The 14126-nt window shown below is 39.9% G+C and overlaps 1 protein-coding gene across 5 annotated transcripts in view; it reads left to right on the plus strand.

Moving 5' to 3' along the window:
- Positions 1-14126, plus strand: part of HERC3 (HECT and RLD domain containing E3 ubiquitin protein ligase 3) — a 135884-nt gene that overhangs the window by 10991 nt on the left and 110767 nt on the right. For all 5 annotated transcript variants that reach the window (XM_014344698.5, XM_055111621.2, XM_003811275.5 and 2 more), the window contains exon 3: positions 2056-2310. In XM_014344698.5, coding sequence (XP_014200184.1) covers positions 2085-2310 — 226 coding nt within the window. In that variant the 5' untranslated portion in view covers positions 2056-2084. The remainder of the gene's footprint in view (positions 1-2055; positions 2311-14126) is intronic.

The following is a 14126-nucleotide window of genomic DNA, read 5'->3' on the forward strand; positions in this document are numbered from 1 at the left end:
AAAGCATTAGATAAAGCTTCCCCTCTTATGTCTTTGTAAGCAAAAATAATATATTGAAATAATTGATACCTTTCCCTTATTAAACTCTAGGGGTTGTTCCCTCCTCCTTTCTGTTGTAGAAAAAATACCTTTGTGCCTATTATGTTGGTAATAACAATTCTCACAATTAAACTCAAGAAAGCCTTGTTGGCTGATGTGGACCTGCAGAGGCAGTAGACATGTAGCAAGAGAAAGGAAATTTAAAGACAATTAAAAAATCTTTACTGAGATATAATTCACATACCATAAAATTTACTTTTTTTTTTTTTTGATACTGAATTTTGCTCTTATTGCCCAAGCTGGAGTGCAATGGCGTGACCTAAGCTCACTGCAACCTCTGCCTCCCGGATTCAAGCGATTCTCCTACCTCAGCCTCCCGAGTAGCTGGATTACACGCATGCGCCACCGCGCCTGGCTGATTTTGTATTTTTAGTAGAGATGGGGTCTCCCCGTGTTGGTCAGGCTGGTGTGGAACTCCCGACCTCAGGTGGTCCGCCCGCCTTGACCTCCCAAAGTGCTGGGATTACAGGCATGAGCCACTACGCCCGGCCTAAAATTTACCTATTTAAAGTATAAAATTTAGGGGTTTTTAGTATATTTACCATGTTTTAAAACCATCACCACAACCTAAATTTAGAACATTTTACCACTTTCCAAAAGGGCAGGTACAGTCACTCTCCATTCTCCTCTTTCCCTCCAGTCCTAGGCAGACACTAGTCTATTTTCTATTGCCTGTTCTATACATTTCATGTAAACGGAATCATATAATTTGTGGACTTTTGTGACTGGATTCTTTTACTTAGCATAATATATTCACCGTTCATCCATATTGCAGCCAAATAATATCCCATTGTATAGATATACCATGTTTTATTTAACCATTCATCAGTTGATGGACATTTTGGTTATTTCCTTTCAATATTATGTATAATGCTGTTGTGAACATTCCTTTATAAGTTTTTGTGTGGACGTAGTCTTGCAGTTCTCTTGGGTTTATAACTAGTAGTGAAATTGCTGGATCACATGGTATCTCTATGTTTAGTCTTTTCAGGAACTGCCAGACATTTTTATAAGCCAATGTAGGATGGTTCTAATAGCCCCACATTATCACCAACACTTGTTGTTACCTGGCCATCATTGTGGTGTGAATTGGTAGCGAGAGATGAGATTTTTTTTGTTTGTATGAAAGGGAAACATGAATTGTTAAAAGGTAACGAAACTTTAGGCTAGGGTCAGTAATCAGGCAAAAGTTGATTACCTGCTAAATAGAAGAGGTCTGTGTTATACTGTGGTCTCTGTTGAAGGAGATTAAAATCTGTTTGGGGAGTTAAGTTATAAAGATATAAAGAGAAAGCTACCAGTTAGGCAGTATAGTAGACATGTCAGAGGGATGCAGGCTGACTGTCACTGCAACAATCCCAGAGTCTCTCAAGTAGGAAGTGAGGCTTGACTCAAATCTGGAACCAAGGGTAAAAGGGAATGGCAGAGAAGATAACATTTTTTTTTTCTATTTCTCATCTTCACTTCAAGTGGTGAAATACTACTAACCAATCTAATATTAGGGTACCTAAAGGAGTTAATTGGTTCAAAATTTTTTAAAACATTAAATAAGCAGAAAATTCAAAGGAATGATGCATTGAGAAAGGATAAGGTGAAGTCTCGAGAGTAATTTCAAAACTGTTACTAACTTAATGGTTTGCCAAGATTGTTTCAGCCCATCTCCTGTACTCAGTATCCTTTAGCAGTGATCTGAAAACCATATTCTGTCTGTTTACTCATTCATTTAAACAAACACAATTTATTTAAACTTCTTTTTTAAACTCTGATTAAAATACAAAATAGCATCATTATAACATAACTGCTTTCAACAGTATTAATATGTTTTATTTTGAGTTGTAAGATATCTGAAGAATATTAAGGGGAGGGTTATTTTTTAAATTGGTTACATTCATTACTTGATTTTCTATGACCTATTTCTTTTTAATTAAAAAATAATTTTTTTAAACTCTCTCCTAGGCTACATGATTCCCTGAAAGATAAGAACAATGTTATGTTGGGGATATTGGTCTCTGGGCCAACCTGGTATCAGCACCAACCTGCAGGGAATTGTGGCTGAGCCCCAGGTGTGTGGGTTCATATCTGACAGAAGTGTCAAGGAAGTGGCCTGTGGGGGAAACCACTCTGTGTTCCTGCTGGAAGATGGGGAAGTTTACACATGTGGTTTGAACACCAAGGGGCAACTGGGCCATGAGCGGGAAGGAAACAAGCCAGGTAAGTGCACCTTGTCTGTCTTGATTATTGGTGAGAATGGAAAGTTGGAGGACACAATGGCAGAGGGCCCAGTTGGAGCTTTCTCCACCAAGTGTTCGGTTTTCAGGGAGGCTCTTTTGAACGGTGCAGGGATTCCTTCCTGTTTGGAACCCTTGTGTCTAATTCAAGCCTTTTGATGGAAAAGCAGACTTTTCTTTTCTTTTCTTTTCTTTTTTTTTTGAGATATGGTCTCGCTCTGTCGCCCAGGCTTGAGTGCAGTGGTGAGATCTTGGCTCACTGCAACCTCCACCTCCCAGGTTCAGGCAATTTTCATGCCTCAGCCACCTGACTAGCTGGGATTACAGACATGCGCCACCACAAGACTTTTTATTTTTCATCTTATTAGAGAACATATGTAATATCAGTTACCTGGGGAGGGGAGGTGACTAGTTAGTTCAGAGTTAGAATAAAATAGATTTTGCCCATTGTGTTAGTCGGTTTTCACACTGCTGATAAGACATACCCAAGACTGGGCAGTTTAGAAAAGAAAGAGGTTTATTGGGTTTACAGTTCCACGTGGCTGGGGAGGCCTCACAATCATGGCAGAAGGTGAAAGGCATGTTTCACATGGCGGCAGACAAGAGAAGAGAGCTTGTGCAGGGAGACTCCCATTTTTAAAACCATCAGATCTCTTAAGACTCATTCACTATTATGAGAACAGCACAGGAAAGACCTGCCCGCATAATTCAGTTACCTCCCACTGGATCCCTACCATAACATGTGGGAATTCAAGATGAGATTTGGGTGGGGACACAGCCAAATCATATCATCCAGTAATTTAATGCCGAGAAATATGACAGTTTTTTGAATAGGTAATCCTCACACAATCACTATCAGAAACTTTACTTCCTGATTACCTATATTCATTCCTTTGTTTCTGCAACATGCCCTTACATGTTTTGTGCTAAGCAATGCGATTGGTGTTATGAGTGGAGGGATGAATGAGATATGGTGATGATGTGGCTGCAGCGATCCTTATGGCAAATGCTGTCATGCAAGTCTGTGTTATGTAAGTTGAAGAGTACACCAGAGGTGTAGGGGAGGGGAGATTGGTTCTGCCTTTGTTGTTGAGTAGCACTTTGGTGTGTGTGTGTGTGTGTGTATGCATGTGCACTTGGGTGTATGAATGAATGTGGCAGCATCACTAAGCTTATTGCACACCTGATACCCAGTGATGTGAATATAAAGGTGCAATACTTGTTCAAGGCATGTTGAATAGTGTGGTGAGACTGGGAAGAGAGGGTGATGGAAGAGGATAAGCTGGAAAGGTAGGGGGGCTAATTCGTTTCCTTAAATTTCAGTGCTTTTAATTGATTTATAACAGGTGCTACACATATTTTAAGCTTGTTGATTTTGTTTTTTTCCACCTATTTTTACATTTTTTTTGAGACAGGATCTGGCTCTGTCACCCAGGCTGGAGTGCAGTGGTGCCATCTTGAGTCACTGCAACCTCCGCCTCCCGGGCTGCAGATATCCTCTCAGTCTCAGTCTCCTGACTAGCTACAACTACAGGCATGTGCCAATACACCTGCTAATTTTTTAATTTTTGTTTTAGTAGAGACGGAGTTTTGCCATGTTGTCCAGGCTGGTCTCAAACTCTTGAGCTCAAGCAATCTGCCTGCCTTGGCCTCCCAAAGTGCTGGCATTACAGGTGCGAACCACTGTTCCTGGCCCTATTTTTACTTTTAAAGAATCTAAGTTTGACTTTCAGTATATGTGTAGCATGGATTTATAAGGTCCTCTTAGTAGTGAGGATGTGTAAATGAATCTTCTTTTGGTGAGAAATTTTAAGGTAGGGTCTTAAATTGTGACCACATATTTGTCATACTAGCATAGGTGTTTGCCCCTTTTTTTGTTACCTGCCATTCTTTTCATTCAATACAGATCATTCCAGATGCCGAAGCTTCATTAAAGAATAACCTTACAGTTTTTTCTAGATGATTTTATCGTTTTATTTGGCATCAATATGAATTAAATTTTTTCTGTGACACTGTCTCCCTCTTCTCTCACGTTTATTATTCCCTTCCATAGTAAGTGACCATGTTCCATAGTTTCCCTGCCCAAAATGTCAGTGTAAATTTATAATCGTTAATTTTTATGTTGCCCATTGGAAAGAGGGCTGCAGGGCTTAGGCACAATTGTGAAGGATGTGAAGTGTGGTTGATGAGCTTCCAATTCCTCATTCTTTGCCACCAGGTTCCTTCAGGAAGCCCGCTGTGAGACATGCACCAGGCCTACTCATCTGGGGGCAGTACCCCATATTCTAGTCAGGGGTTTCTTAACCTGAGGACCCTGAAATCTTGGGATTTCAAGGAAGGGGTTTTTAGAGTCATCTACAGATGAACACCATTCCATGTACCGTGCACTCAATACTATAGGTTTTCAAATTATTCTGTTGTTTACTAAAATGAAAATTCAGTTGAAAATGCCACTAATTCAGAAATTAGTAAATCCTATTTATTATGTATTTTACCAATTAATAGAATACAAAGGTATCATATACAACTACCATGGAGGTGGCAGGAAGAAGATTGACTTTTTCAAATGGTCTTCATACTGGAACAGATTAAAAACCAAGTCTTCTTTCTTTTCCTCCTGTTAAAACTCACTTGTGTCTCACATTAAGCTCCTAAATGTGCCCTCTGTTTCCCTAGGCCAGAGCCAGTGTCTAACAAGTAATGCATTCGGAGGGTCATGGCCCAACAGTATGCTCTTTCCTGTGGGAATGTCTACATTCAGCCAGGATTTAGGAACTTCACTCCAATGATCTTTGAAGGACTTGTACAACTCTAGCCAGCCTTTGAAGGGAGTATTTTGGGAACTGGGAAGAGATCTTTCTAGTCCTCCCATGGAGACAGCAAGGTTATGGTGAAGTTTGGAATCAGATAAAACTAATGGAGGCATTACATCTCTAATCTAAAATGGGGATTATAGTCTAGGTGTGGTGGCACACACCTGTAATCCCATCAATTTGGGAGGCCAAGGCCAGAGGATTGCTTGCCAAGGAGTTGGGGACCAGCCTGGGCAACATACAGATGCAAAAAAAAAAAAAAAAAAAAAATTAGCTGGGCATGGTGGTGTGTACCTGTTGTTCCTGCTACTTGGGAGGTTGAGGTTGGAAGGTCACTTGAGCCCTGGAGATCAAAACTGTGGTGAGCTGTGATTGCATCATTGCACTCCAGCCTGGGCAACAGAGCAAGACTCTGTCTCAAAACAAAACAAACAACAACAACAAAAAACCCCAAAATAAATAAATAAATAAAAATGGGGATTATAATACTCTTTCATAGGTAGAGTAATCTGTGTAAATATTGAATGCAGTGTCTGGCAGTTTTATATCATGCCTCAGAAATTATGCTACCGTGCAGTTTCACCATCCCGTGTAAAGGCTGATACTGTCTCTGGAGTTACAGGGAAAGAAGCCTAAGCTGGGAGTTTGAGAACTGGGATCTAGTTTTTTATCTACCAGGAAATAATTGCCTGTCCCTGGGCAAGTTTCTTCCTATTTTTGAGTCACAGTTCCCTTTCCTGTAAAAGGAGTAGACTTCCTGTTCTAATCAGATAGTTCTTGGTGAAGGGGATTCACATGATAAAGAAGACACCACAAAACTGCTGGTAGTGTTACAGACAGAGAAATATGTTACAGGAAAGGGGTCCCGATCCAGACCCCAAGAGAGGGTTCTTGGCTCTCTCAAGAAAGAATTCAGGGCAAGTCCATGGTACAAAATGAAAACAAATTTATTAAGAAAGTAAAGGAATAAAAGAATGGCTACTCCATAGACAGAGCCCCGAGGTCTGCTGATTGCATATTTTTATGGTTATTTCTTGATGATATGCTAAACAAGGTGTGGATTATTCATGCCTCCCCTTTTTAGACCATGTAGGGTAACTTCCTGCCGTTGCCATGGCGTTTCTAAACTGTCATGGCGCTGGTGGGAGTGTAGCAGTGAGGACAACCAGAGCTCACTCTCGTGGCCATTTTGGTTTTAGTGGGTTTTGGCTGGCCCCTTTACTGTAACCTGTTTTATCAGCAAGGTCTTTATGACCTGTATTTTTTGTTGACTTCCTGTCTCATCCTGTGACTTAGAATGCCTTACCTGGGCCAGGTGCAGTGGCTCACGCCTGTAATCCCCGCACATTGGGAGGCCGAGCTGGGTGGATAACGAGGTCAGGAGTCCGAGACCAGCCTGACCAACATGGTGAAACCCCATCTGTACTAAAAATACAAAAATTAGCTGGGCATGGTGGCGCGTGCCTGTAATCCCAGTTACTCAGGAGGCTAAGGGAGGAGAATTGCTTGAATCCGGGAGGCAGATGTTGCAGTGAGCCGAGATCACGCCACTGGCACTCCAGCCTGGTGGACAGAGCGAGACTCCGTCTCAAAAAAAAAAAAAAGAACGCCTTACCCGTCTGGGAATACAGCCTAGTAGGTTTCAGTCTCATTTTACCCAGCTCTTGTTTAAGATGGAGTTGCTCTGGTTCACACGCCTCTGACGGTAGCCAGTGATGGCCACCCTCTTCCCACCCTCCTTGTCTGTCTTCTCTGTGGCTTGGTCTTCTATCAGGCAGCCTCACTGCAGAGTCAGGTGCTCAGATATGCCTCAGTGCACACCTTGGTCTTGGAACTTGGGGGAGAGGATTCACCCTGGGGTAGCAGCTGGGAAAGGAAGCAAAAACCTCGCAGAACAATGATAGCAAAGATCTGTAGAAGGCATCATAATGAATACATCTGAGTGCAACCAGACATTTCTCTAGCACAGCCTCCTGATGCAGCTCCAAGGAGCTAATGGTAGGTGTTGCTGGGCCTCTGGATGTGAGTGAGCTCTGGCAAAGCAGCCGCACTGCGTCTGTCTGCATACTGGGTCAGCTGGCCCTCAGTCATCCTGCAGACGCCCTCCCCACAGGGCTGAGTGACTACAAGAAACCCAAGCTAGAGGTGTGCCAAGAAGGCTTTGGGATTCAGCCTCGGAATCCAGCCCATGCTTGTGATCTAAATTTGGAATAAGGCAGGCTGTAGTGTAAATTACAAGAGATTCCAGAAATTTCTGTTGTTGGTTAAGCTTGTCTGTTAATTATAAACTCCATAGCAGCTTGGAATAATGCCTCTTTGAATGGAAAGATTATGTGGGTGGGTGCCTCCCTCTCTTCATTTAACTTTTTCATTGGTAGGTGTGTTCTAAATCTGGATACGATTTGCGTTTGTTTTTAATGAGTGGGAAGAAGAGAATGAACTTGTTTTCTGTGTTTGCTTATTGAGAACCATGACCTGGAGAGCTGCTAGACATGGAAGGGAAGTCTGTGGCAGGCCTAGTTTGTTACAGGTATCTGTTGGTCTTGGCCCACAGGAATGCTACCCCCAAGTAGCTTCTGTGGTATTTGGGAAGGGAACATGATGGAAGGCCCCTTCCTTAAAAGAGGATTTTTCTGGGGGTTATGGGCAGGTCTGTGATTTCAACTTGGTATCATTGCCCAGATTGGTTGACTTTGAAATATGAAGGATTTTAAAAAGTGAGTGTATGACTGTTCCTCTAAGGCTTTGAGAGTGTGAAGAAGTGAGTTGAAGGAGTTAATTCCATGGTGGCCAACTCCAAGGGGCTTACAGAGTTTTGAACCCAAGTGGCAAACTTAAGTTTCTTTTTCTTGCTTTGCAGTACTGGCTGTGAATGGAGTAATGCCTGACCATCAACACTTACTTTGCTGATTGGACTTGTTAATATTTCTAGTCCTAGCAGGGTGTCCACCAGTATGGGTATGGTCATCTAGCACTAGTCTGGAGGAGGATTTATTTCATTGCCTTGAAACTTTGTTTCCTGTTAAAATGCAAACAACCCTGGGAGCCACATAATCTGACCTTCCTGAGGGGAAGGAAAGTTGAAAGAAGGTACTGGTGTAGGAGATGCACCTGGACAAGTCTTCTAATGTGTGCCTTGATTCTGTCCTGCTAGTCATCATACACCATGTTATACACTCTGTCTCTAACTGGTTCAGCTGCAAGGCACATCAATTCATTTTTTTGGGATGCATTCTGTAGATGTGCCAGAGCAGTGATATAAAGCACTTCTCAGTGATTCTAAGGGTTTTGGAGATCCTTTTTTTCATTCTTAAGAATATGTAACAGTTAACTATTGCTGTTGCTGACCCTGAGACTACTGTGGTTTCTTTGTACTCTCATTTCTGTACTTCTCACATTAGCAATACCCTTATGTGACCAACTGTGTGTGTGTGTGTGTGTGTGTGTGTGTGTGTGTGGTAAGAAGGAGGCATTTCAAAGATACATCAAATTCTGACACTCCTGGTTATTCAGGCCCCAGATATTTTCCCAGTGTGTCAGGCAGCACACAGAGTTCTAGCTTAGGTGTGTCCATGACTCATTTGTGATTTGGCCAAGGGCATAGAGGCCTGTGATTCCCAGAAGAATTTTTCAGATGTAGTATATTAAGCCCCATCTAAACTCAATTTCCAGCTTTAAAAAAAAGTATTGGATTATAAGTCTTTTGCACATTCCTCTCTCACATGACTTTTCTCTCCTTCATTCTCACCTTTGCATTCAGACATATACCTCATCCCTCCCCGACAAAGCAGACAGAGTTTTTGTGATTGGAGTCATCATAGGGTTATTACTAATTTCCTTATGGTTTTTGTCCATGAATTTATTTTATAATTTTCTAAGACATAAAGTTACAGAGCTGGCATTTTAGGAAGTCTTGTGTGCCTTCCCCACTTTTTTTTAATAAAGCAAGCAAACAAAACATAAGCTTTTTTTTCCTGAATGTTATTTTTTATAAGTGACTAAGTGGACATTAAGTAAATCTTGAGCTCTTTTATTAAACTAGAGACTGGTTGTCCATAGAAAGGATTCAATAAATACCTTAATTTACCATGCCTCTCATATTCCTACCCATCCACATTGTAAACAGTACTCTTCAGCTAAATGAATAGTTCTCCTTTCCTCATACATACTCTGATTTCTAATATTGGGATTTTAGGGTAAGCTAATCTCTGTGTTATTAGGGATATCTGAACTTACATAAGTGTCTTCTAATCTTTCTCCCTATCTTGAATAGACAAGAACCGTGGTAGGGGCAGTTATTTAGTGTAATCTAATTTGACTCTGCTAAATTTTAAAATTCTCTGTAGACATACCAGGAAATCTTCTTATAGCAGAGCCCAAGGGTAACAATTTATAAGCAAGCTCTAACATTTCTGTGCAACTCTATTTGATTCATCTCTGTGATTGGTTCCTTTTACTTTCTCCTGAGTTAGTTTCCCTCTTGCAGGTAATTTAATCCAATTCACATTCGCACTTTGTATTCAGTCTAAGCATTTCCCTAATGCCCATCACCATATGTAACAGCTTTCCTGCTGTTTGATAAATGAGGTTTATAAAGCAGAACGTCCAAAAGCTTCAATTCCCAAACTGTGGTTGCTTCTAACCATGGTAGAAGTAATGCTTTCAACCAGCTTCTCAGGTTGCTCTCGGGCATCTGAAGGGCGCAATAACTCTGTCATGTTAATCAGCTCTTGCTGAAAAGCAAACCAGCTGAGCTGAAAGGAAATAGAAGGGACCCTGTAATGACTTCCTGTTATTGAAGTGCATGTTTCTATGGGCATAACGCTGATATAAAAGGCAGAATGTGCCATAGGAAGTGTTCAGATCTCAACATTGCACTTGTTAGGGCCCCATCTGTTCCTTACTAGGAATGGCAGGTGGTTCAGGAGGCTGTGCACCCCTTTCTGATTTTGGTGATAATGGTTATAATCAAAACTAGTAGGATGTCTTGCCTCCTTTGATAGCTAGGTAGATGACTTTCTGGTTCAGAGGTCTAAGGATCAGGAGAAACTGTCATTTAATAATTTTATTGCGGGATAATTGATCGGAATTTTTTTTTCTGTCTGTGATACTCAGCCTACATTCTATAAAGATACTTGAGTGTTTTAGAAAATGTGTACTTATTAATGAGCATACTTGTTAGTGTGAGGTATTTGTGACTTTTAAAAACCTGCAGTATTACTTTTAAGTAATTAACAAAATGGTTTGCTTCGTGAAACAAGAATTTTAGTTAATTTGTTAATTATAAAAGTGGTTAATGATACATATATAAGCTCTCTTTATCTCTGATATGCTTAGCATTTTTAAGCTGATTAATCCTCATGATAGCTTTGTAAAGTAGGTCAGTATTATTATCCAAGGTATGTGTAAAGGAGGAAAGAAAAGGGAGTTGAGTTTGAGTCTTGCTTAGGTACTGACAGTTTGGGTTTAATAATCCTAGAATTTTGTTCACAGACATTTTTGTAACCTCAGGCTGATTGAGAATGGCTGATAAGATTTTATTGTCAAACTTGTTTACATTTAATTTCCACTCAGTACTTATTAAAGAAACAAAAACGATATAAACTTGCCCACCCAGAAGCTTGTATTCCTTAATTTATTGTTTAAATACAAATATGATCAAGGTACTTTGGTAAAAGGTACTAAGAAACAATTCCCTTTTTATCTTGAAACCCATTAGACTACTGTTTGTCAGCTGCCTTTTTAAGCTCTTTTGAGCACCAAATAAAAAGCACACATGATAATTCATATTTCAGGCTGATGTATTTTGTCTTGCTATTTGCCTCTTGTTCTTTGTTTTTTTATTTTCTTGAATTATTTACTTCTTATTCAGTCACTGATTCAGCAGACATTTACTGAGTGACTAAACTTCTAGATTCCTCATTTGTTTTAAATACTCTTACAACACAACAAATTAGTGCAGATCCCACCCTTTGGGCATTTATAGACCAGGTGAGAATATAAGATATACCCAAAAAGGTTATATCCTGCAGTTCAGCAGGTGTCAAACAGGTGATACAGGTCCTATGTGTGTCAAAATAAGTGTCCTGCAGTGAAGAGATAGGTCACCAACAGTACTGAATTCTGAATTCTAACAAATATCATCTTCTATACCTACACACATTATAAGGTTCACATTTATCTTAAGTTTGTGAGCTTGTTGGAGGAGCGAATTGTAACATTTCGGAGAAGGGGCAGCTTTGGAGATGGTTTCAGGATTCTAGGGATGTTCAGCGATTTTTGTAAATCCACCCTTTAATTCTGAATTTTTGTGTTACAATAGCAATTTTTTAGTTTAGCAATTTTGATGATTTCATCTAGGTTGGTGATCTATGATCTTTGTAGATCTGGGGTAGGTAGAATGTTGTAGTTTATCAGCCTGAATGGGGTATATCTGGTCAGCTGATATTTTACATCTCTTCAAGGGCTACTGGAATTCTTTGTATGTCTTTTTGAGTGAATGCCATTTGATAGCATGTAATGTTGAAATCTTTGATAACCCTCTAACAGATGTATGGTCTCATATCCTTGTAGACTTTCCATCATTTTTTCACTTATTATTAAAATATGCATTGAAATTTCTATTATAATTATTAACTGACTTGCCACAACTGAAATCATGATTGTGAATAATTTTAATTTAGAGTATTAGCTAATTATGGAGGCAGTATAATGAATAAGAGCATGGACTAGCTGTGTGACTTGGAGAAAGTTGCATAAACTCTACATGTCTTAGTTTCCTTAGTTGTAAATGTAGATAATAATGTCTACTTATTAGGGTTGTGAAGATTTAATACATTGCCTATCAGATACTTGGAATAATGCTTGGCTTATAGTAAACACTCAATTAGTACTAGCTATTATTATTTATTCTTATTTTTAATTTGAAAAAATAATTGCTGATCTCTATTTCATTCCAATTTTAGTGTATATGCTGCCGAAGCAAGTACTAGCTATCATCATTATTTGTAGTAGCAGTAGTAGTAATTTGTGTTGACACTTTTCATTACAATTGTTTTGATCCTGCTATTCCAGCATATTAACAAATTAATACATTCATGACAAATACATACAGTTTCTAGATGTATACAAACATATACATCTATAAATTGTGTTGGTCACTTTTATAGATTCCTTTAATACTACAGGATCTGATGAATGATATGGACATTCAGCTGAGGAAGATGTTATAAGTTAGGGTTGTTAAGGGAGAGTTTATATTATGTTCATTTTTATTTTAGGTTTTAAAGGATAAGTCTATTTTCTTTATTGTTAATTTTTGCAGTTCTTTACTTTATTGTTCTCATGAAAAGTACCTTACATATGTTGGGTACACTGTAAAACTGATTATCCACATATGGACATGCATACATACATCTTCTCTCTATGCAATTGTTACCATTACTTCCAGCATTCTCATCCAAAATGGCAAAGATAAGGGAATCAAATTAGGTCGCTGTGGGCACTGTGGTACACCAGGGACTACTTTATGGTGCTCCTGAAAGTCTTGTAGTGGTTTGGCAACAGTTAGCTGGGTAGTATGATCTTGTCATAGGCTTAGTAAATAGAGTGCAATCCACTGGCTCCTAGCCCAGCTGAAATCTTTGGGCAGTTACTTTAGACTTCCAGTTAGCTGTGATGGGGGTGAATCTTTGGATGGAGAGATAAATGACCTGAAGGAATGCAAGTGATTTTCCTTTCTGCATCCTTCAGTTGCCTAAGAAGAGCTCACTCTGGAGTCTAAACCTACATGATCTCTGTTTTTGTTTGTTTGTTTGTTTGTTTGTTTTAGTGGTAATGTATTAGTTGCTATGCTTTCAGTTTCAAGTAACAACAGAATGCTAAGCTGTGTCATGAACAATGAGTAAAATTTATCATCTCACATGAGAAGAGGTATTTCTAGGTTAGGCTAAGTCAGTAGCGCAGTTGCCTCATGTGTTTCCCATCTTTCTGTTCTGGAGTGGAATTTTGTAGTGATGCAGAGATTTATTCTTCCTGCCAAATCTCTAGCCCACTGGTGTGGGTGTAAGATTTTTCTGGGCCTCATTTAAAGCCTGCATATATTCCCCAAGTGCTTTACCAGCCAGGGTCAGCCTTGCCACTATGCCATGTTTTTTTGGGTGCCAGAATTGGCTTGTTATGTTGAAAGTATTATTTTCTCTCATGATATTTTTCTCCTTTAGTACGCTTCACTATTGAAATGCCTGTAGGCCCAGCTTCCCAGGAGTTTGAGGCCAGCCTGTGCAATATAGTAAGACCCAGTCTCCAAAAAAAAAAAAAAAAAAAAAAAAAAGAAATTGAGAACCTTCCCTGAGGACAAGTCACAACAGCATCTCAGCCTGTTGACTCTTTTTGGGAGTTGTTTGTACTGCTAGGAAGAGGGTTATAAGGCTCTATCTCATTTTCTTCTTTTCAAAGTCATACTAATAAGAGCTTGCAGAGAGCGCTTAACAACAACAACAAAAACAAACAAAATCCCCAACATTTTCCACTTCAAATAGATTTGTGATTAGTTTATCACATTAAAGGAGTCTTTAATTTATTGGTTTGGAATTGGCCTCATACTATATGAACTGTGCTGATCATGATGAAATTAAGTAGATTGTGCTGATTGAAACAGCAAGTTCTACATTCTGCCTATACACAGAGGCTGTTTGGGCACAAAGTCAAAATAGGGAGGCTGGGTGCAGTGGCTCACGCCTGTAAGCCCAGCACTTTGGGAGGCTGAGGCAGGTGGATCATGAGGTCAGGAGATCGAGACCATCCTGGCTAACACGGTGAAACCTCGTCTTTACTAAAGATACAAAAAATTAGCAGGGCGTGGTGGTGGGCACCTGTATTCCCAGCTACTCGGGAGGCTGAGGCGGGAGAATGACGTGAACCTGGGAGGCAGAGCTTGCAGTGAGCCAAGATCGCACCACTGTACTCCAGCCTGGGCGACAGAGCG

The sequence above is a fragment of the Pan paniscus genome, chromosome 3 (assembly GCF_029289425.2).
Source record: "Pan paniscus chromosome 3, NHGRI_mPanPan1-v2.0_pri, whole genome shotgun sequence".
NCBI classification, from domain to species: domain Eukaryota; kingdom Metazoa; phylum Chordata; class Mammalia; order Primates; family Hominidae; genus Pan; species Pan paniscus.